The sequence below is a fragment of the Sitophilus oryzae genome, unplaced genomic scaffold (assembly GCF_002938485.1).
Source record: "Sitophilus oryzae breed Bouriz unplaced genomic scaffold, Soryzae_2.0 scaffold_682_pilon_pilon, whole genome shotgun sequence".
Lineage (NCBI taxonomy): Eukaryota > Metazoa > Arthropoda > Insecta > Coleoptera > Curculionidae > Sitophilus > Sitophilus oryzae.
In genome coordinates, this window is record NW_022147287.1 from 4,885,193 (window position 1) to 4,908,854 (window position 23,662).

The 23,662-nt window shown below is 31.2% G+C and overlaps 5 protein-coding genes across 12 annotated transcripts in view; 3 read left to right on the forward strand and 2 right to left on the reverse strand.

Moving 5' to 3' along the window:
- The first annotated feature begins 73 nt into the window (after positions 1 to 73).
- LOC115887929 lies at positions 74 to 1,474 on the forward strand. Its single transcript, XM_030907462.1, has 4 exons — positions 74 to 275; positions 329 to 523; positions 575 to 686; positions 748 to 1,474. Exons 1-4 carry the CDS (start codon positions 153 to 155, stop codon positions 1,407 to 1,409), a joined length of 1,092 nt encoding a protein of 363 aa, XP_030763322.1. The 5' UTR covers positions 74 to 152; the 3' UTR covers positions 1,410 to 1,474.
- A 184-nt stretch (positions 1,475 to 1,658) lies between these two features.
- LOC115887932 (ras-related protein Rab-1A) lies at positions 1,659 to 9,976 on the forward strand. Of its 2 annotated transcripts, none has more exons than XM_030907467.1 (7): positions 1,659 to 1,866; positions 2,977 to 3,049; positions 3,112 to 3,159; positions 3,661 to 3,708; positions 5,356 to 5,583; positions 6,614 to 6,842; positions 9,823 to 9,976. In XM_030907467.1, the coding sequence occupies exons 1-6, from the start codon at positions 1,853 to 1,855 to the stop codon at positions 6,809 to 6,811; spliced, it is 609 nt and encodes a 202-aa protein (XP_030763327.1). In that variant the 5' UTR covers positions 1,659 to 1,852; the 3' UTR covers positions 6,812 to 6,842; positions 9,823 to 9,976. The 2 variants fall into 2 exon arrangements, with proteins under 2 accessions (XP_030763327.1, XP_030763326.1); XM_030907466.1 differs by lacking the exon at positions 1,659 to 1,866 and adding an exon at positions 2,418 to 2,506.
- A 1,172-nt stretch (positions 9,977 to 11,148) lies between these two features.
- Positions 11,149 to 12,755, reverse strand: LOC115888030 (zinc transporter 7-like). The gene is made up of 4 exons (XM_030907598.1): positions 12,291 to 12,755; positions 12,016 to 12,233; positions 11,702 to 11,963; positions 11,149 to 11,643 (listed from the first exon to the last, which is right to left on the reverse strand). Exons 1-4 carry the CDS (start codon positions 12,475 to 12,477, stop codon positions 11,252 to 11,254), a joined length of 1,059 nt encoding a protein of 352 aa, XP_030763458.1. The 5' UTR covers positions 12,478 to 12,755; the 3' UTR covers positions 11,149 to 11,251.
- Positions 12,756 to 12,914: 159 nt separating this feature from the next.
- Positions 12,915 to 13,945, forward strand: LOC115888089 (40S ribosomal protein S25). Its single transcript, XM_030907668.1, has 4 exons — positions 12,915 to 12,998; positions 13,306 to 13,398; positions 13,460 to 13,643; positions 13,824 to 13,945. Exons 1-4 carry the CDS (start codon positions 12,996 to 12,998, stop codon positions 13,901 to 13,903), a joined length of 360 nt encoding a protein of 119 aa, XP_030763528.1. The 5' UTR covers positions 12,915 to 12,995; the 3' UTR covers positions 13,904 to 13,945.
- A 53-nt stretch (positions 13,946 to 13,998) lies between these two features.
- The window catches only part of LOC115888088 (daple-like protein), a 28,759-nt gene continuing 19,095 nt past the window's right edge, over positions 13,999 to 23,662 (reverse strand). For 4 of the 7 annotated variants that reach the window (XM_030907661.1, XM_030907666.1, XM_030907665.1 and 1 more), the window contains 8 exons: positions 22,895 to 23,146; positions 22,599 to 22,700; positions 18,434 to 18,688; positions 16,674 to 16,790; positions 16,295 to 16,390; positions 14,613 to 14,765; positions 14,476 to 14,547; positions 13,999 to 14,378 (listed from right to left, as the gene is read on the reverse strand). In XM_030907661.1, the coding sequence (XP_030763521.1) occupies positions 14,364 to 14,378; positions 14,476 to 14,547; positions 14,613 to 14,765; positions 16,295 to 16,390; positions 16,674 to 16,790; positions 18,434 to 18,688; positions 22,599 to 22,700; positions 22,895 to 23,146 (1,062 nt within the window). In that variant the 3' untranslated portion in view covers positions 13,999 to 14,363. The remainder of the gene's footprint in view (positions 14,379 to 14,475; positions 14,548 to 14,612; positions 14,766 to 16,294; positions 16,391 to 16,673; positions 16,791 to 18,433; positions 18,689 to 22,598; positions 22,701 to 22,894; positions 23,147 to 23,662) is intronic. The other 3 variants (XM_030907664.1, XM_030907663.1, XM_030907667.1) reach the window with 3 other exon arrangements.

A 23,662-nucleotide genomic window follows, 5' to 3' on the forward strand; every position in this document is an offset into this window, starting at 1 on the left:
ACAATGAGGAATCACAAGTGTCAAAGTCAAATATTTAACAAGTGTCAAATGTCAAATAAAATAATAGAATAATAGAGGTTAGGATAAATTTAAATTTATTTTTTATTTGTTTTTAATGAAATGTTACTGTAATTATTTGTAATATACTAATTATGGAACAATACTGGCATACAGTTTCAAGTGCTGGAACATTTCAATTCAAAATAAGACCTGTTTTTGGGATAGACTCCCTAAATTTACAAATATTCGAACCAAAGCAAGCTTGGAGCGCAAATGTGTAATATCTGATTATTTATCAGTATTATTTTACTTTTCTGCTTGATTTTAGATTAAGAAAAATGTATTGGAAGAGCAGTCGAAGAAACACCAGACCGAGGTTTCGAGTTATTTGAACAATGTAAAGAATTATTTAAAACACCATTCTGATGATGTTGAATTGAAATTTGTTGAAGGGCATTTTACTGTTCATGTTTTGCTTAAAAACAAAATGAAGCTTTTATATTTTGAAGCAACAATGCTTAAAGTCAGTGTAATTGTATTAGACTTGTTTACATTCATAGTAATTAATTTTTAGACTGATTTTGGCACAAGTTTATTTGAAGTAACCGACAATTTCTATGAGAATAATACGAAACATTTGAAAGAATTAATGGAATTGAAAAATCAAAATAGTAAACTTAAAGAAAGTAATGATTAGATAGTAATATGTGAGATATTTAATTAAATTATTCCAATTATATATTTTAGATAATGAAAGATTGAAGATAAAGCTTGAAGAATTTGTAGAAAGAAAAAACAAGGATGAACAAGAACTGTTATCAAAATTCCTGATGTTGCTGAATGAAAAAAAGAGACAAATTCAGCACTTAAATGATCTGTTATTGGCTTTTAAAAAAGGCAGACCCGTGACAAATCCTGTTAAACCCACTAAAATTGGTAAGAAATCTGGTAAAAATAAGCCTGTTCCTCAAACACCGATTAGTGAAAGTGAGTCTGAAGATTCAAACAATACAGACTATGAGACAGATAGTGATAGTAGCAGTAATGAAGACCAACCAGTAATTGTTGAAAGTAAAAAGAAGCTTGAGATTGAACCGAAGCCAAGTACATCGAAAACAAAGTTCTGTTTTGATGATGATTCACCTCCTTTACCTTCACTAACCAAAAGACTACGAATAAGTAGTGACTCTAGTCTTAATACTACTCCGGAAAATACCAAATGCGAGAAAAGTAAAGGAGAAATAGTTGAAAGTGAAAGTGCTAAAGCTATAAGCACAACTATAGAAAATACAAAAACAAGTAAAGAAGAAATAGTAGAAAGTAAAAGTGCTAAAGCTCCAAGCAGTGATTTTATGGAAGAATCACCAACTGTTGATTTTAACACACAAGAATTACTTGATAATATGTAGTTATAAGGTAATAAAGTATTTTTTAAACATTTAGGGCAGTCTCTTTCATTAAACCAAAAGTATGCAACTAGTGATACAATTAATAGACAACAAATATAATAACTAATAATAAACTAATTGTTGTTTTGTTTTAACGTAATAATAAATACGTAGAACGAATGAATCACAGAATATACTAACGAAAAGAATGAATCAACTAGTGAATCTTAAAAATATTCAAACATCCCGCTCGAGTGTCATATGTCAGTTGGCTGCGCTGCCACATTGGCATTTCATTACGTCAGTCATTGTTGAAGTACCATTTTGTATGGTAGACGTCCTAAATTTGTGTACTTTTTACTCGATATTTTTACGTTTTTACTGCAATTTACCGTGGAAAATCGTGCAATAACGAACAAACCACCTTTCGAAATCAAATTAGAAGTGAATCAACACAACACACCATGAATCCCGAATAGTGAGTATCGATTTTATTTATCTTTTGGTCCAAAGGAACAATCAACTTTTGTCAAATCGTTTTTTTCTCTACCAAATTGCGCAGTTTGTATGCAGTTTTTCTTTAAATACAAATCCCGTTACGTCTGTCCCATTTTTCATAGTTTTCGATAAAGAAATATTAGCGATTTGGGAGTGAAAAATAAGTTTTATGATAATGGTTCCACCCACTGGCTAGGCTACCGTGAAGGGTGAATTACAATAAGCACGTCATTGTACTATGGAGATTTTTCTTGTCTGTCATTTTTTTTATTTACCAGTCTAAAATCCTTTATTATTAAAGTATTCGTACTTTGTTTTTATTAGTTTTAAGTTTATTGTCCACGTCTTTGTTTTGAATGGGAGTCAGCATCGATGACAATCGCCCAGTTCTGTCATCTGTTCCTGGTTTTAAATCCTATTTGTTTGATAATAAATATCATGACTCAATACAATATCGAAATGCACGATATTTTTATAAAACAATCAAGATTTTTTCTACAAAAATAAACAATTTCTAGACCATTTCAAGGTTTACTAATATCATTAATGACTTATGATATTTTACCAATTTTTGTTTGGCAGATCTCATGTTTATTAATATTTCACAAGGTTAAAGAGGAGTAGGTATATTTTTTAGATTAGTAGAAAATAATGCTTATTCTTAGCTGTGTATTCACTTAATTACCTTTGCTTAAACATTACATTGAGCTTTATTGCTTTTTATTTGAATTATTTATATTAAATTAACTACCAATGTACCTTTTAGAAGTTTCTTTTTATTGTTCAAGTTAAGTAGGGCATGTTTTATTATCTATCTACTTGTATTAGAGTAACTTTTTAATTAGAAACAAAAAAATCATTAACTGTTGTTATTCCTTTGAAGATTTTTTCTATTTTGCTCTGAAAGTAATCATTTTTATTTTTAAAAATGTAATTTAATGTAGTAATTAGTATTTTAGTTGCTCTGTTTATAGTTAAGTAGCTGTTGGGTTCCTACTAATGTTTTTTTTCTAAAAATCTTGCTTTGTTTGACTAGCTAGTAAAACTATTTTACCAAAAATGCTGTAATTAATTGGTTTTTTATTTTCAGCGATTATTTATTTAAACTTTTACTTATTGGCGATTCTGGCGTGGGCAAATCATGTCTCTTATTACGATTTGCGGTAAGAACATTCATAATTTTGTATTTTAATAAATTATTATTTATATTTTTGTCATTTTTTAGGACGATACTTACACTGAAAGCTATATTAGTACAATAGGAGTAGATTTTGTAAGTACATAGTATAGTTATTTTAAATATCTTTAAAAAATACTTTTATCTCAATCTTAAGAAAAGAATTGTTTATTTTTTTTGTTTTAAAACACCTAAATTTACTGTAATTCAATTCAGTTGTCTTTGAGATGTTTCTTGATTACAGAAGTATTCATATCTTGACATAAATATTATCTTAGATGAATGGAAAAAATAATAGGTATCTCTTTTTTTTCTTTAGAAAACCCTAGATAGAAATTTAAATATTTATGACTTATGTGTATACCTAAAAAATGTAGTTTGTTAAATAAATATTTGGCCTTTATTTTAGGTTTGGGGATAAACATATCAATTTTAAAAATCTTTTACAAAAATGTAGCTATATTTATAGAACAAATATAAAAACTTCAGGATTGTTTTTCATAAAGATTGCTAGAACAAAAGTCTCTGAAAATCATAGTATTTTATTTTTATTTTGTTGAATAGTGTTGATTGTTAATTTTTTGTGTTTTTTCGTAGAAAATCAGGACTATTGACTTAGATGGAAAGACTATTAAGTTGCAAATTGTAAGTATGAAAATTAATTAATTATATTTTTACGCTAAATAATATTCGATACACGTCATAGCTTTTGACGATGCTAGGTGACGGCAGTGTTGCCGCGTGGTAACCAAAATTCTGGAGATTTTTATTTTTTCTTATTAAATGTTTTATATACAGAGTGTCCCAATATTCCGTGGACATAGAAGTACTACGTATTTTTGGAACAAAATTAAGTTCATAGGGCACAATTTACCTCTGTACAAAAGTGCGTCGTTTGTCCGCTAATCCGCTAAAGAGCATCAAGTTTATAAAAATAAACAAATTTACAAAAATAAACACATTTTTTCAGATAATTTAAGAACCGTTATTCCGATTTGAATGAGATTTTGGGTGTCTATGTTTTGCTACGTGCTTTAACACTTGACTTTCGCAAAAATCGAGAAAAAGTACGGGAAGGGTAAAAACTACCCCCACTCCTATATAAAATTTAAAGAATAGAATGAAGAAAAAGAATGTTTTTTGTCGCATCAAGCTATGAAGACGCTTAAAATCTATTATGCTCTAATAATCTAGTTAGCGAAAATATGGGATTTTATGTTAGTTTCACAAATAATATTTGACAATAAGCTTCATAAAAAACTTAAAATTAATTAATGTTTATTTTTGATTGATACCCTTTAACAAACGAAGCACTTTTATATAAAGGTAAATTATGGGCAATTAACTTATTTTGTTTAAAAAAATACCTAGTTGGTCTATGTCCACAGAATATTGGAACTCACTGTATGTTTTGTAAGTCTGCTTTGGACGTTCCCATACATAACAGCGACCCTGTATATGTTAAACCTACAATTAGGGTGTATTCCGTTGCAAAACCAGGCGAACCAGACCGGTAAACTACGGTAAAGAACGGTTCCTGAAAAACATCGGTTGGATACGGAAAAGTTTGGTAAAATATTGGAAACGTCAAATGTTGACGTTTTCTAAATTTCAATACCTCTATTGTAAAATTTATCTTTTATGCATTTTTAATGTACCTATTCTCTGCTTTTACGTTTGCTTCTTCTTTTCAGTGGAGTTTAATATTGAAAAGTACTTTATTAATAAACTGTTAAACTCGTTAGACAGCTGAAGTGAAGATTTGCAGGTCCAATATTAAAACAGATCAATAATAAATAAACAAATCTAATCAGTATTTATATTTTTATAGCTTACAAAACAATCACGATTACTTGTTGTCTTATTTTTCATGTTTCCTTTAAATGTTCCTGATTTTAAGAAACAATGGCTGGCATGATAAGTTTAAATGATCCTAAAAAGTAATCCTATTTAGTTAATGAAATTTATTTACTTTTACTGCCTACCTCCACTGCTTTTGGATGTAAATACAAAATATTATTACAAATTTTAGAAATTAAATGAGAATTTCACTCGAACTTCCAATATTTGCTTGATTTCTGTCACATAAATGACATTGATTGACAAACAAAACCAGAAAAACCAGCCTTCTCGCGCTGGTTAGTTTGGTGACAGTTATAACCGAATTTTTCAGGAATCGTGTTCCGTAATAAGAAAACTTTCGGGAAACCGATAGAAACCGAACATAAAACCATAACCAAGGTAAGCAACGGAATACACCCTAAAATACTAATCCTTTTTTTGGGATTTTAGTGGGACACAGCGGGTCAGGAACGGTTCAGAACGATCACCTCGAGTTACTACAGGGGGGCCCACGGTATAATCGTCGTGTACGACTGCACAGATCAGGACACGTTCAACAACGTCAAACAGTGGCTCGAGGAAATCGAACGTTACGCTTGCGACAACGTTAACAAGCTGCTGGTCGGCAACAAGAGTGATCTGACCACGAAGAAGGTGGTCGATTTCCAAACAGCTAAAGTAAGTTCTCTGTTCTACTCTTTTATTTATTTATTTATACTGATGTGTAGTAATCCGTCTATTGTAATCGCAAAACATTTTCCGATGCACGCATAGATAAATGAAACAAGTTTAGATTGGAAAGTGCCCATAAGGACAATGTAAACACTATTTGGCGCTATTCTTGCAACGGTCGCGACCCAAAACTTTTGAAAATTTCGGAGCGGTTCGGCTTTTTCCGGAATTATATCGCCAAATATTGTTTATTCAAATTTATTATTATTTTCGTTTAATTTTATAAATAAAATACAGTGTGTTGCATACAAGAAACTTTATTTTATATATAAGGTCGCATGTATGAAATACCTATGAAACATTGGAAACCGACGTTATGCCACGATCCACGATGATTTTGCAGTTCACAGTTCACAGCACAGCTTTTTAAGTTTTTAATGCCACTTTTTCATAATTATTACCGGTTGGAGTAAATAAAACTTGAATTAAACTCACAAGATAGCAATAATTACTTTGAAAATGGACGCTATAAACACTTTTCGGAATTTCTTTAATGAGAGCGGTTTAGATTTTTTGAAAGATTATTATGTATTAGTTTTGAATATTCTGACTTTGACATGAGAAAATAATTTCTGTTTTTGTTTGCCGTTGTTCTTAGCGACCGCTATAGCAGCGCCAGATCGCGTATAACGGTCGCGACCCAAAATTTTTACGGGCTTTCCAATCTAAACTTGTTGCATTTATCTATGGATGCACGTCATCAATGATATCGACATTGACACTAAAGTCTACAAACCTGACTAAATGAAATTTTGGCAAAAATGTCTAAATTTGTTGTATAATTTAAGATACCGAGCAGCTCTTCGTTTTACTTCATAGAGTAAATGACTAAAGTAAAATTTTGTCGCCTACCCAGTCCCACGGATCACGAGCCGTTACTGGCATAGTGTACAGGGTGTTTAAAATGTTTAAAACATCGCAACGCTAGTTATAATGGACTGTAAGAAAAGCACCGTAATTTTTTCGCCTCTTCAAGGAATACGCCGACCAGCTGGGCATCCCCTTCCTGGAAACCTCGGCCAAGAATGCGACCAACGTGGAACAGGCCTTCATGACCATGGCGGCCGAGATCAAGAACAGAGTGGGTCCGCCCAGCTCAGCGGCGGATCAGGGCGGCAAAGTCAAGTTCGACCAGAGCCGTCCGGTCGAGTCGACCAAGTCGGGATGCTGCTGAAAGGGATTTTTATTTTAATTTTTCATTCGTGGTAAGTGGCTAAATAAGTATCCCCTATTACTAGTGTTTTACAAAAGTAGAGTTTACTTAAGTGTCATTTAAAATCGTTGAACAAAAAGACTAAGGATGTAGTATGCCTAGATCATGGTACAAAGAAAACAAGGTATGATCGATTGCGGCTCCAATTTCGTTAAGTTTGCGCATACCACCTGTGACGTCATACGTCATACAAAAAATATCCATATTGTTCAATTGCCATAACCCCAAAAGTTTTGTCAAATCGGCGAGTTTGACATTTGAAAAATTATTTTCACATTTATTGTGTCATCTGTTTGACAATTTGAAATTGGCGCGCGGAGCTTGCCGACCAGTGGTGCCGTTTATCACCTGAGACGTAGTGACCAACCTGCGCAATATCATACCTTGTGTTCTTTGTATCATGCTTTGAATAAGAAGACTAAGGAAGGAGCATATCAAAAATCTTAAGTACATCGCGATGGGCCTCAAATATGGCCAATTTAAATTCCGGTTTATCAGTGTCGTTCTAATTTTATTTAAAAAATGTAAAACTATGATGTAGGGTAGACGTGGGGTAGACTCAATAATTTGTTGTTTTATTTTACGTTGTGAATAAATGTTGGTAGTTATTAAAATTGTTATAAAAATATATAATTCTAATAAAAATAGATAAGTTATAATAAGTATTTATTACCACAAACATCCGATACGCTACTGAAGCAGGTAAGTCAAATTAACGTATCTAAATTCTTTGACATCTAATCTTTGACAAGTAATAAATAAAAGTTAAAATGCAAGAAAAATATATAATTTAGTTAATTTAAGTGAATTTCATAAATGATCGGTTTACTACACGTATGTATATTATATAGTCACTTACTAGCGAAAAGTTGTTCCATTATTTCACTCAATTTTTGCCGAGATTTTATTTTTATTTTTAGCCAATTTTTTTTACCCAGTAGCGTATTTCAATATGATCTTATCATTTATCACTGTATAATAACTTTGTTGTGGCAGAAAAATATACCAGTTAGTTTCAAAATATTATTTTTTTTCAAACGTCACAAAAGTATTAATTTTTGCGACGTGATTGACAAAAATAATATAAAAGTAAAGCACTTTACGCCTAAGCATAAAAGTATGAAAATATATTATTAAAATGACATAAGTCTCAAATTCAACGAGCCGTAACCATAGTTTCTCGATATATAATTACTCATGGTACAAAGAAAACTTGAAAACAAGGTATGGTCGATAGCGTCTCCAATTTCGTTCAGTTTGCGCATATCGCCTGTGACGTCATATGCCATACAACAAAATATCCGTATTGTTCAATTGCCACTAATAAAAAAAGACCTAAAATAGGAAAGAATTAAATAACCCCTAAAGTTATGTAAAATCATCGAGCTGGACATTTGAAAAGTTATGACACATTATACACATTTATTATGTGTCATCTGTTTGAAAATTTGAAATTGGCGCGTGGAGCTTGCCGACCAATATTGCCGTTTATCGCCTGTGACGTGGTGACCAACCTGCGCAAGATCATACCTTGTTTTTTTTGTATCATGATAATTACTTACAAGGTATGAGTTTTAAATATTTTCATATTATTTGGAACGTTTGAAATTGTTTAAAACATTATTTGTGGCGTTTGAAAAAAATAGCATGTTCTATTCAGAGTAAAAATGACTTTTGTGCTTCGGCTGTATGTTTAAAGTATGTCAAACCTACAGTCTCGCCACGAAAAGTGTCATTTTTACTCCTAATAAAACAATATACTAGAAAGTTTTATGGTTTAACGGGCTTTGTGAGTTAAAACATAATGATATTTTCAGTTTTTATAATTCTTGATCGAAAATAAACGGCGTCAGCGATGGCTATGAAATGAAGATCGCTGTCATTTTATATGTAAATTTATGTGGGAAATGTCGTCGATCGTCATTTCCCTGCCAACTGGACGCCGTTTTTTTTCATATGGTACAAAGTTAAAGCAAACTTGACTCTAACCATGTTTTACGCTAAGAAAGGTTTATTTCGTGTAATAAAGATTTAAATGGTGTATTAAGTACATAATATTTATTTAAATGTCAAATAATATTATTGAAACAAGTGCCAAGTTTTATTTTTAATTAAGAAAAAAATTGTATAAATGTTTTGTTTTCAAAAAAAAAAATTATCTTAAATTCGTAAAACCTCAATTTAGAATAAAATGATCGAAGAATGAAATAAAATTTTATAGCCCTGGATCAAATCGAATTAAAGTAAGTGTATGTAACTTTTTTTAAATATTAATAATTACCAGTAATTAACATTAATGTACCAACATATTGAAAATTGTTATTTCTTTGTTAAATACGGTTTAGAATCCTTAAAATAACAGCAAAAATAATCGAAAATCAACAATGAAATAATAGTTTTGTTCAAATTTCTTAATCAGCTGAGCCCTATTATAGTTCGCAAAAATCCGAGCTATATTATTACATTACTCTGAGGGAAATACCGCAAATAATCGATATTTTTGACTCCGCCCCTAATCACATGCTTCATTCTTTTAAAGCTTTACGATTTGTTCACTAGAGGCAGCACATTTTGTCGAGAGGTTGACCAACTTTAAGAATATATAAACAAGGGTATAATAAACAAATTATGAAATATGAAAGTAGTTTCGAAAAATGTAATAATATACCGGGTGTTCCATTTAAAATGACAAAAATGCTACCACTTTTAGTATGAAGCGCTAACACTGTAAAGCTGAGAATAATTTAGACAGATAGAGCAGCTACAGCAATAGTCCAATTTTTTTAAAAAATCTTATCAGTGTCATGGCCGTGAATCACCCTGTATATCTCTGCTCTTTCCTTAAGCCTTTTTATTCAAAGCTCTAGACGCAGTAGTTTAACAAACTGATTTTTTTAACACCTTATTTTTTTAAAATGATCATTACTTAACTGTGACTACTATTCTTAATATTTTTCTTTTATTTTTTTTAGGTTTAAGTGGCGAAAACTCATCTTTTAATTCTTTTTTTTGTACGGTAGTCGACGACAGTGCGCTACGTGTTATATTAGTAAAGTATCCGTCTACATGTATAGTTATATTTCTTTGCAAGTTCATATCCAAAATAATTGAAATAAATAAAAAACACAACAAAAAGAAAATTCGTAAAAATTTGTAATATAAAATGTAACAAAACAATTAAAAACTTATATCTATAGCCTAATGAAAATGTCTAGTATTTTTTTTCTATTCGTTATTTATTAATCGATCGATGGAAGAAAAATAAACGCCCTGTGTATAATAGCGGACTTTTTTGAAACAAGAGGGACATAATTGTAACTTATCAGAGATCTTAACATAACGTTTTAAGATTGAATTTCCATATATTTGTGATGATGTGTTTATTTTGGTCTTTTTTTGTTTTTTGAAAGCTGCAAACTGATTTTTTTTTTGTTAATCTGTAGGTTTATTTTAATAGAAATATACTTCACCTTATTACAAGTGTGGTTTATTTATAATCCCTTTCCTCGGTGTTAAAAATATAGTTTTGTCTGGATGTAGGTTGGCTAAAAATATTTTTTTTATATATGACAAACTAACTTAGCGCATTCTCCGCCATATATAATTATAATTTTAGAAGATATTCATAAAAAAAATATAAGCACTAGTTGATTAGGATATATGCAGAAAATCATTAAAATATACATATAGGCAACCAGTTATACATCACTAATTTTTTAATTGAAATTATGTTCTAGGATTAGTTTTTATAGCTACATGTTTTACAGATGATTCTATAAATGAAACGAATATAAAAATATAACACAATATTTTATTTTAATCATATTTGCAATTGGTAAATCAAAATATTGACTTATTCAAACATGGAAGGCATATAAATACTCACTCTAGATGTGTTAAAAACTTAATAAAGATTATTTTATAAAACAATATACATGTAGAGCATGATAAATTATAAAAAATCATTAAAAAATAATTTCTAAGCAGATAAAATTGTACTTTTCTCAATAAATTGATTTCTAACATTTTTAAAATTCACTATAGTCTGTCTGACGAGAGAGCACATGACAGTGACGGTTGCGTCTGTCAAAATCTTACCTGACGCGTCGGACAGACTATCTGTATTTTATACAGTGACAAAAAAGTATAACAAAAATATAATTGAAGAAAAAAATAATTGTCTTTATTGGAATGAATGTCTAAAAAGGCATTTACTATAAAATTATTTAGGAATCTGTAACAAAAAAGTTTAAATAAAGAAAAATAATAAGTTCACCCCTTGAACTTAAGTATTTCTATAACAAGTCTATTTTATTTTTAGTTTTATAGTTTAATACACGATTCTTTTAAACTTTTGTCAGTGCGATCTTTTGAAATCACTATCTACTTCAAAAACTACCATCACATGGGCGTATAGTCCAACTGTACGTAGAGTTGCTTGACTCCCACAGAAGCGAAAATCATTTGGGTGTGTTGCACCACGTACTTTGGATCCACGTTTTTCGACACTTCTAATTTTATAGCACCCACATAAACGTCACTGCACAATGTCCAAAAGTGGGGCTCCTGCACCGAATACACCCCTGCCAAACTTATTACCTTTTGGTAGCACTGGGGCAAAACATTGTCCAAAGCGTGGGGCTGTCTTTGCATTAATATAGCTAAGGAGTCTTTTATAAGGGCTAGAACACTAAGAGCGATCAGCAACGCGATAAACATCGAACAAATAGGATCGGCTATCATCCAGCCGAACATTTGCATCAAAACTGCTGAAATTATTACACCTACACTCCCTAGAAACATAATTTAACATTTAAATTATTTAATTGTATTAAGAACAACTTAATTTACCTAAAGTATCTGCTAAAATATGCAAAAACACTCCTTTCATAATTTGAGAGTTACCCCCTGAAGTATCTATGTCCATTGTGAAGTCATGTGAATGGTTATTGTGTGAATGACCATGTGAAGAGCCTCCATGTGAGTGATTGTGACCATGAGAACCGCCTCCGTGAGAATGCCCATGTCCGTGACCATGTTGGAAAGCATATATTCCGACAAGGTTTACTAAGAGACCTAGTACAGATATCACAAATAATCGCTCATGTTTCACCTAAAAATTAAATAGTTTGTATTCTCTATAAGCATGCTGAATTATTATTTACTTCTGGTGGTTCTATGGCCCTTTCTACTGCCTCTGACATTAAGAAAAAGGATATAAAAAGTAAAAACAACCCATTTACAAAACCAGCCAGAATTTCTGCTCTGACATAACCATAGGAATACTTATCGTTTGCTTTCCATTTTGTAATTACTGAAGCAAAAAGTCCAGCAATAAGGCCCGTACAGTCAAAAAACATATGAAATGAATCCGAAATCAAACCTAAAACAAATGGTCATAAGATTAACTGAATATTAATTAAATGAATAATGTTCCTACCTAAGCTGTTACTCCAGACACCATATATTAGTTCCACAAAAGCGAACGAGAAGTTTAGCATTAAAAACAAAAATAGATTCCTAGAGTTTCGATCAGAGAATATTAATCTAGCATAGCCGTTGACTTTTTCTTTTATCCTGGACCCGAAACCCCTATGGTAATTGTCTTTGTGCGACAGAGGTAACATATTGTTTGATGGTGAGTCAAAACGCTGGAGTTTTCCTTAAAACATTGTTAATCTGGACGTGAGCAAATTTTTCTGGGTGTGTTTATATAGTTTCCTTCGAATAAATTCGAAATGTGGTAATACTGTACAGAGAATTAATGAAATAATGAGTTATAATTTAAGTACTTTAGTTATAATCCTAGCAGCACTTGCAAAATATCTTAAAATGATTAAAAAATATATATTTTATTTTGAAATCAGCCGAGACCGGCTGCTAGTGAATTTTGCCATGTTGTCAATTTTTGACAGTGATGGATTTTCAGTGTGTACAATAGTTAAATGCAAAAGTTACCAAAAATATTATGCACAGATTAAAAAGTTTAATAGAATTTACGGTTGGTGAAATTGGTATTTTCAGAGTGTACAATAGTTAACTGCAAAAATTACCAAAAAATTTGTGCATAGATCAAAGAAAGTTTGACAGAATTTACGATTGGTAAATCTGGTTCCGTTTCCTTTCTCTTTCAGAAAAAGTCAACATGGTGAGTACGTCAATGTTTTTCGTAAATTAGTTTTAATTTTATTAAATAAACCCTTTGTCTTTTCAAATTCTAATAAATAATATTCGTTTCTAATTTTGGCGATTTTCTGTCTAGAAGAATTTGTTATCTTAATACCTGTTATTTAATTAAATACACAAAAGAGGTTAATTCAATCCGCGTGTGATGATAAAACTCTTTACAAGACATATTTCGTGGTTGTAAAAACTGATTTAATGAGTCTGATCGTTTCTTTTATATTGCTTGTTAATGCTTATTGAAACCTACAAGTTTACTGACATGTTTTCAGCCTCCAAAGAAGGATTCAAAGGCTGGGGCCAAACAGCCCCAAAAAACTCAGAAAAAGAAGGAAGGATCCGGAGGAGGAAAGGCCAAGAAGAAGGTAATTCATTCGTTTCACTAATAATTGAATTTTTAATAAGAAATTGTGAATTTATTTGTAGAAGTGGTCCAAAGGCAAAGTACGTGATAAGTTAAACAACCAGGTATTATTTGACAAGGCCACATATGATAAGTTATACAAGGAAGTACCATCGTATAAACTGATCACTCCCTCAGTTGTTTCTGAACGTTTGAAAGTAAGGGGCTCCCTTGCTAGAAGAGCCCTGATCGAATTACAACAGAAAGGTAATTTTGATTCCTAAAAATTAACGAGCTGAGATTTATAAAGTTATTTTGATGAATAATTATAATCTTTATTTTCTATGAAAGTAAAAACTGATTTAATGAGTCTGATTTGTCCTATATCTTACAAATTAACCTAGAAGTTATCGAGTATATTCTAAGTTGTGGTGATATGTTTTTTAGGCCTGATCAAACAAGTTGTCCAACACAGAGCACAGCTTATTTACACCAGGACGACAAAGGGAGACGATCCAGTTGCTTAATTTGTAAGAATATATTCTTAAATATATAATTTTAAGAAAAAATGTACTGTTTTTTTTTTTATAAACAACTCCTAGGAAAAATAAAACTTCAAACCTTACCAAGCTAAATATATTTTATTTATTACAATAGAACTTAAAGCTATAAAAAATAATATAAATCGCGACAAGCATTCCTATTATGAGTTTTTTAAAAATTAATTATTAATTAAATCAATGTAAAATAATTAGTTATTACTCTGTTATAAAGAAACAATAAAGAGACAGATAAAAAGAGAAGTAGAAGAATACTGTTCCATATAAAGGGTTAATAAAACTTATTGCACAAAATATCGGAGGAATGGTTGTAGTAAAAAAGATAAATCTTATTGGAGTAACAATAAATATAATTTATTAGAAAAAAAAATTATTTAGTACCTATACTTCAATTCTTCAGGCATGTTCTTGAAGATTGCAGTTGATATTAACTAGATTTTCCCTAAAATTAACACAATAAAAAAATCACAGATAATAGAAAGCTCATTATATACAGGGTAGCCCAGTTTTCTGAAAAAGCTTACTTAAAATATACTTACGTTTTGGTAAACGTTGGTATCACCGTTTTTAGTCTGTTCTACTCTTAATTGTTCTTTCAAACGATCTACTTCCTGAAACAAATAAATAGATCAGTAAATAAAAATCGTTTTAATAAATAAAATATGAAAAAACATACTTCTGACAATTTTTCTATAGTCGCTGTAGAATCCGCGTGGATCGTCTTAACTTCATGCTTGTTGCTGATCTGTTGACGTTCTTCTAAAAGTCTCTGGTTTTCTATCCGCTCTTGTTCTAACTGTTTCTCTAAGGAGGTAACTCTATTTTGTAGCTGAAATAAAAAAATTAAACATAAAAAATAGACCAAGAAGCTGTATAATCAACATCTTAATTTACTATTGTTGATTCTATATTATTTTGTATGTTACTTTTTAATATATCCACCATTATTTTATGACATATATTTACAACTAGTGACGAAAACGATAGAGACATCTAGGGGACAATTTCATAATACTACAATATATGAAGTACATAATACCGGGTGCATCTCAAAAGTGGCTCACCCCTATAACTTTTTTATTTTTTTAGTTAAAAAAACGAGATTTGGTATGTTTGTATATGACATAAATTAGGATTGATTGACGTATTCAATTGTTTTTGGTCACTTCCGGTTTCACCGGAAATGACTACAACTTTTGATTTTTAAATGGCACCCCCGATATTTTTTTACTTTATTCGATAGAGAATGTCACTCTGAATAGAATGACATATCATATATCAACTTTTGACATTTTCGCATATGGTTTATTTGAAATTATAACTTGCGGTTCGTAACGAAAATTTGACTTGATATACCAAGTGTGTGGTATCAAATTATTCGTAAAAAATGCTTTTTCCAAATATGCTAATGAGCCACCCTCGTTCCATTTGAAAAAAAATTGAGATATGCTTAAAAATACGATTTAAGCATTTTCTAACTGGCCAGGACAAGACACTAAAAACATTAGACGATCAAATCTATTTTTCCAAGGCTCCTTGATGAAGAATTAGTGTTTTTAACATAGCCATGGCACTCTAGATTGAATTTTAAAATACAATTTTTTATTAAGTGAGAATGTCAAAAGTTGACATATGATATGTCATTCTATTCAGAATGTCATTTTCTATCGAATAAAGTAAAAAAATACCGAGGGTGACATTTAAAATCAAAAGTTGTATTCATTTCCGGTGAACAGGAAGTAACCAAAAACAATTGAATACACCAATCAATCCTAATTTATGTCATATACTAACATGCCAAATCTCGTTTATCTGAAAAAATAAAAAAGTTATAGGGGTGAGCCACTTTTGAGACGCACCCGGTATAGAGATCACAAGGACTTTTATACCTTAATTATACAGAAAATAACTCAGTATACACAAGACAGGGAACATACTACCGGTTAGTCTTTAATCCACAAAAATATGAATATATAAAAAGCAAAATTTAAATAGATCCTCTTTAAAATTAATAGAATTGGCAATATTATATGAAAAAATAAACATCCATAAGAAATGAGTCATCTATATGGCTACTTTAATTGACATTTGACATCGTTGACATTGACAGGAGGCTTTCGAAAGTCCTACGCTGTTTTCCGAACACTGACACATAAGATGGAATTTCTTTTTATGCTTCTTTTTAATAAAATTATGGTTTGACCAGCGAGAGAGTACATAATTTTGACAGGAGACATAAAAATAACAGAAAAATATACTTTCGTTACAGTTCTTCAAAAACTACACTTGAACGCAACAAAGCAAAGTTTACAATTTAGAGACGAGCAAAAAGCTAAAAATATATTTTTTTGACAGTACCTCTTCTATAATTTGCGGAAGAGAACGTTCAATACATGTGTAGGCAAATGTAATGCCGTTTACGTCTGGACTAGATAAACTACGGCTTTCACGTGGCTGCGAATTAAAATTCAGTAAAAAATTGTATTTTTTCTTGTATGGAAATAGAGATTTTACTTTTAAGCCAAAAAATATAACATTCCCTGGTAGATACACGCCCTATAACGTCTATATTTTTATTAAAAAGTCCTGTGACAGTGAAATGATTCCTAGAAAATAAGGCATAACCTAATCACATTATAATCTAATATTTTTGGCCCAAAATGTAGTTTTAATCTCACAAATAGATAAAGATAGTATAAATGTGATTGATTCCTTTATAAAAGTTTTTTTTTCTTACCTGACAGACGTGTCTATGCTTCAACTCTTCCAATTCTGCTTCTTTTTCGGCAAGCTGATTCCTCCACTTCCTTTCTTCTTGTTCTATGTTACATTCTAATTTCTTTAACGCTCCATCCTGTAAAATCACTTAGTTCATCTCAATGTACCTTTGAGTAAAAATATTAAGGAAGGAGTATAATGCTATCCATGGTAGAGTAAACGCCACGAATGTTTGGGAGTGATTCATCGCTTGATGAAGTTAGAATCGACACGCGCGCTATCATTTTTACATTAAAAACGTAAATTTTTACCGCAGACGTAGGTTTTAAAGGCCCGGTCTAATCATCTGCCTGCGCTCCTCCTACTTATTCGAAAATGTTAGCGTGATTGACAAAGACGATACTATATCGCGTTTCTTTGATTGATTCGTTTTTGTGCGTCAGTCCATTGGTGTGCTTGCAGTGCGACCAATGGGGCATTCCATTTTATATTTATAACCAAATATATGTTTTGATAAGACTTTGACAGTTAAAACAACAAATTACAATAGATTATATATTGATTATTATATGACTTGAAACACCACGGCACTGGAATTAAGTTTTGTGTGACCTTGAACAGATTAGTTCACATGGTAGCGACCGATGAATCACTCCCAAACATTCGTGGCGTTTACTATAGACGAAGGTGGGGATCGTTGACAGTTGACGATTCATTTGACACATTTGAATCTGATTTGGAATTTTGTGGATTTCTCAGTCTTTACTGAGCTTATTTTATGTTATTTATTATTTATTCTACTACTGACAGTTGTTTAGGTAGTAAATCTAGAAGGAAATTGTGACAGAATTTAAAATAACCGTGACACTACTGGGATTTATCGAAAAAGACTGTAAAATAGTTGATTGTGTAGCGTGCGGTAGATCTCGGTTAAAAATCGAGGGAAGTAATAAACTTTTCACTACTGAGTGACTATAGGTCTGTTTCCAGAAGAATCCCTGACTAGTCAGCACGTTTCTCATTGGTTAAAATGCGTAGAAACCTGATTGTTAGTCAGGTTTCTACGCATTTCAACCAATAAGAAACGCGCTAAGAGTCAGAGATTCTTTTGGGAACAGACCTTATATAATATACATACGTGTAGTAAACCGATTTTTTATGAAATGCACTTAAAATTAACTAATTATATGTTTTTTCTTGTATTTTTGCTTTTATTTACTACTTCTCAAAGATTAGATTTTAGATACGTCAATTTTGACTTACCTGCTTCAGTAGCGTATCGGATGTTTGTGTTAATAAATAATTATTATAACTTATCTATTTTTATTAGAATTATGTATTTTTATAACAATTTTAATAACTATCAACATTTATTAACAACGTAAAATAAAACAACAAATTATTAAGTCTACCCTACAGCATATTTTTACACGTTTTGAATAAAATTAGAACGTCACTGATAAACCGGAATTTAAGCCGGTCATTTTTGGTCCCCATCGCGCTCGAACTAAGTTTTTTGATATACTCCTTCCTTAATCTTTTTATTCAAAGATTCGTTCAAATTATGTTTAACAATTTGTTAACTGAACCTTTGCGATTTTCAAGTTATTTTTACTATTTTTCTTTGCAAAAGAACTGTTTAGAGTATTTTTAAACATCTAGGAAGAACCACCTAGAAAACAAACGGTCTATTTTTTCATCCACGCAATGTTTTATTTAACTTTGACTTACAGGTAAGACGTAATAAGGTAAAACGTTCCGCGTGAACGTTATACTTACGGCATCGTCAATTATGGACTGGTATCGCAAAATTTCCCGTTTTAATTTTGCAACCTCTTCGCCCTGATCCCCAGTGGAAACGGCAACGGAAGTTTGTTTCTCTAAGTCCGATACGTGTTGCAGTATCAGTCGTTGGTATTCTGGTTGCCAGTCGTCCACAGAAACTGATTTTAGTCCTTCCAGGTTGGGGAATAGTCTTTGCAAGAACTCTTTGTGCGAGTCGCGTTCTTTGTTCTTGATCTCTGACGACAGTTTCTAAAGAAATCGTTAAATATCTGTAGAAGTCAGTCTATGCAAGTACATGGTGCATGACAAAAAAGGTTATATATACCGGGTGCGTCTTAAAAGCTAAAAAGTGTACCCCACCCCTATAACTTTTTTTATTTTTTTTTAGATAAAAAATCGAGATTTGCTGCTTAAATTGTTAGTATAAGACGCGCGTAAATTAGGATTGATTGATATAATCAATTGTTTTCGGTCACTTCCTGTTTCCCGGAAATTACTACAACTTTTGATTTTTAAATGGCACCCTCGGTATTTTGCAATAACTAAAGAATCCAAGGACAAATAACACCCGAGAGCAAATTGTGCCGATGTCACCAAACAGTGCCGTGGCACATACTTTTCTTAACCTAGCTGTTTGAAGCAATATTTATATTTTTTGATAATTGTTTTGACTACGTCTATGGTGTAGCATCCTAATTAATTACGAAAAAACGTATTAAAATATTAACAAAAGGTACAAAACTAGTATCGGCGTATAGCACATATCAAGTACATATAGATGTTAATTGAAATTGAAGAATAATTATCGAATTCAATAAGAAAACGCTAAAAAGTTGGAGTGGACTGTTTATTTACCTATGAAACTAACTTCTGGCTCTTTCTTAACGCTGCTGCTTTTACACTTGAAAGCTGAACAACTAATCACCATTGTAATACAGTTTATACAAAGTTTACTACACACAAACTATTAAAAATCGCTAAAATTGTCGCTGGTGACCAAATGATGACTCGTTGTTTGCCATCAAAAGAAAGATCTCTAAGGTCACAAATTCTGCTGCAGCCCGTATAGGGGCGTTACATGTCCTACATATGACATGTCAACTTTTGACATTTTCGAATATGGTTTATTTCAAATTGCAACATGCGGTTCACAACGACAATTTGACTCGAAATACCAAGCGTGTGGTACCATATTATTCATATAAAAATGCTTTTTCTAAATATTCTAAAGAGCTACCCTCATTCCATTTAAAAAAATTGGCGCAGGGAGGCCCGTATAGCCGCCCAAACTAAAATATGTTAATAAAAAGTTGGTAGGCAGTTCTTTTAGCTTCAATTATCTGAAAAACTGCGACTTTGACTGATTTTGATGTTATTACAAATTTTGTTGCAAATATTATTCCTAATCTTAAATTGAAAACCGCGTTTCGCTAGCTACTGTAATTTTGGAGTTACGATTTTTTAAAATTGTTAATCCCCTCCCATACCCCCTTACCAACCCCCCAACCCCACCAATAACTAATGGCCAGATTCTCCGGTGCCACAGTATTTTTGAACCAAATTTGGTTAAAATCGGTTTAGCGGTTTTTGAGTTATCGACAGACGGACAGACAGACACCATAAAAATATTTTGTATTTATAGACGATCAAATCTATTTTTCCAACGCTCCTGTACTAAAAATTAGTGTTTTTAACACAGCCATGGCACTCTAGATTAAAATTTAAAACACAATTCTGTTTTAAGAGAAAATGTCAAAATTTGACAGATGATATGTCATTCTATTTAGAGTGACCGAAAACAATTGAATACGTCAATCAATCCTAATTTATGTCATATACTAACATACCAAATCTCGTTTTTTTGTCTGAAAAAATAAAACAGTTATAAGGGTGAGCCACTTTCGAGGCGCACCCGGTATATGAACTATACATAGGTAGTTAGTAGTAGAAAAAGAGCTATTGAGTATATGCACGAAGTGGAAAGTGAAGGCGTTGATCAACAATCAACAAACACCTAATTTTACGGCGTGATTGTAAAAAATATAAATAACTATAGGCAGATCATAGAAACTCATTATAATTGGAACTTGGCTCGATTTTAGTTGCCATTGTTTGGAACTAAATATTATTTGGAAAAAACTAACAGAAAAGTAGAGATATTTAAATGGTTTTGTATCTCTTGTAATTTAAATAAAAAAAAATAAAGTAACCCGTAAAGAATTATATTTCTATAGGCTTGGTGCATTCTCCGCTGGTGCTGCCACCGCCCGGGAATATCGTAAATAACGAACACATACAAATACACGGGTTTAAATGGTGAGTAAAGGAAAAAAATTGTATATAATTATTCTAAAAGTGTTTGGTTTGGTTCGCTCTCCTTTTTACGTTAACATTTTTTTGGGCAATTTTATTAACATTTGAAATTGTCACAACACAACAAGACAAGACGCCTAGTTCGAATTCTTTTTCACTTATATTTTACTACCCGAAACAGCGTTATATCAGTGTTTTATAGAAAACTAAAATACTTAAGTTTTATGACAAAACCACGATTTGAATATTATTTTAATGCGATCAACATGACGGCGCACAGTGCTTCGAACATATGGCTCTAGAGGACAAAAATGCAAAACTTCTCTTTTATTGTAGGCAATTTATTCAAACTAAGTTTATTTGACACAAATGATGAGTACTTTCATTGTACTAAATGATGAAGTTCTTAGTCCCACGTTTATGAAAAAAAATCTTATAAATAATAAAAATGTTGGAACTGTGTTCTATCTAAGGAAATAATAATTTATAGCATGAAAAAGGTGTAAGCATTAAATAAATCCCTGTGATAAAAAAGAATTGAAATAACAGTAGAACATGATTCATCGCAATATAAGCCTAATATAAGATAAAAATGTTTTTCTTTAATGAAAAAGAAACATTAATGTTATATTTAATTAAAAAAACTTAAGATACTATAAATTTACTTTAGGACAACAAAATGCATAGATCGTAACTACTCTGATTGAGAAGAATCACTGCTGACAGAATCTTCCAAATTTATAGTATCCAAATCACAGGTAGATGAAGTATCCTCACATATAAGATATAAGATATTTCTGTACATCATTTTCTAATATGTTACTTTTTCGCGTTGTTACTGTTCTTTTTGTTGGTATGAGGGGTTCGGATGTTAATAGTTACCTCTTTAATAGACCACATCCATATATTATTTTTTCCTTTTCTTTATTATGAGGTTTTATAATAAATTGAAAGATTTTACGAAGAAACTTTTTTATGCGACGTTTCGCTCCAACATAGTGGGCTTTTTCAGGCACAAGTGGTGTCTCATTTGACTGGAAGGTTCATCAATATCTAATAAAGAACACATTTTTTGAAATACAAATAATTTTGAGTTCTTGTCCTTATGATCAAGCCAAGTATTAACCAGATCGGCATTGCTTATCAATTTTATTCCATCTGAAAAGTATTATAAAATAAAGTTCGCCGCAAGCAGACGAAGGTGAAGCAGGTGAACTACACAAAAATTAAATGTGTATGAATATGACAACAAAAATATTCAATAAATACGATATATTTTGATATGTTTTTTTTTAAATACCTTTTTGAAGTTTGAAAACGTAAAATTTTTATACCCATTTAAGAATCATCTTAAAAAATAAATAAAAACTAAACAATCACGAACTTGTTTAGAAATAAGTTTAAAGTACATACCTTGTTTAACAATATTCATAGTGGCTTTCAATTAAGTATGTACCGTTTAACTCCATAATATACAGAACTACTATGAATGTTATTCTTTTCACTGATAAGAAAATGATCGCAAAATTTATTTTTAGTGAAAATATTTGCTAACAAAAAACGCTGTTTGTAAAAAATAATATACAGGATGGTTGAACATTGCTATAAGTATAAAATTACATATTCAGATATTAGTAAATTTTAACTTTTTTTCGATTTTTGTCCATGGGACGAAGCACTGAATTTGTTGAAATCAACTGAAATGCACCAAGCTTATAGCTCTAAAAAACCTTGAAAACACCTTTTTCACAATTAAAATCGACAAAAGTTGAAGGTGAAATCCTGTTTGATTATTAATGTTTTTGATTCCCACATTTAAGAAAAAAAAAAATAACATCAAACTTACATCTACATCGACAGACTCCGAAGTCTTTACAGTAGCTGGCTTATTTCTGCTCTCTGCAGCGTTTAATGCTTCCATCACTTTCCAGTTCTTTTTGCGCAACTCCTAAAGGCCAAACGAAATCACAGTGTTGGTATTAAGAACACACAAAAAACACAGCAAATATATTTAAAATGTTAAACGAATTTTTAAGAGAAAGATAAGAAAAGTAGCTATTTTCAATTAAAAATGTACAAAACCTAGACAACACTATAAAAAACTCACACCACAAAAAAATCTTGCAAAAAATAGCTACTTACATTATTTTTATTTTTCTGTTCTTCTAATTCCGATTGTAGTTGACTGCAACAGTCGCTAGATGTCTTCAGTTCCGTTTGGTACTGCTTTTCGGCCTCGTGGAACCTCTGGTTCACCGATGACAGTTCGGATTTGACAGACGATAGTTCGTTGGTCAGATTGAGCATTTTGACTTCGTGGGCTTTGTTATCGTCGGAGGAACCGTTCATCTGGATGCTTTTTTCTTCTTGTAATCTTCGATTTTCTAATTTCAACTGTCAAAAAATATAGGTATTGTATTTATAAATACCCTGGACTCTGATTCAGAGTTTTTCCGATCGTTGAAATTATTAGCGAGAAAAATAGGATGTAATCAGTGACAAGACTTCATAAATACCACTGTATAAAAAAACTAAACATACGTCACGATTTTGTATGTTTTGTTTGATTGACAAATTTTAATTTTTACGAGTTGCTGCAAAGTGTATAGATCTGGAAAAACATTGTGTTTGAACTGAATTATAAAGTGATTAAGGTGAATCTTAAAAAAGGCTTCCAAAATTGAAACTTAAAAAACTAAAAACATAAAAAATAATGAAACTTGCTTTATAATTTAAAAAATTAATAAAAAATGGACGACACTGATCGACAGGAATTTAAGTCAGCCTTTGAATAAAATGATTAAGGAAGGAGTATAATGCGAGTGGGAATCCTTGACAGTTCTGTTTAACAATTCATTTGACACATTTGAATTTGATTTGAAATTTTGTGGATTTGTCAGTCTTTGCTGA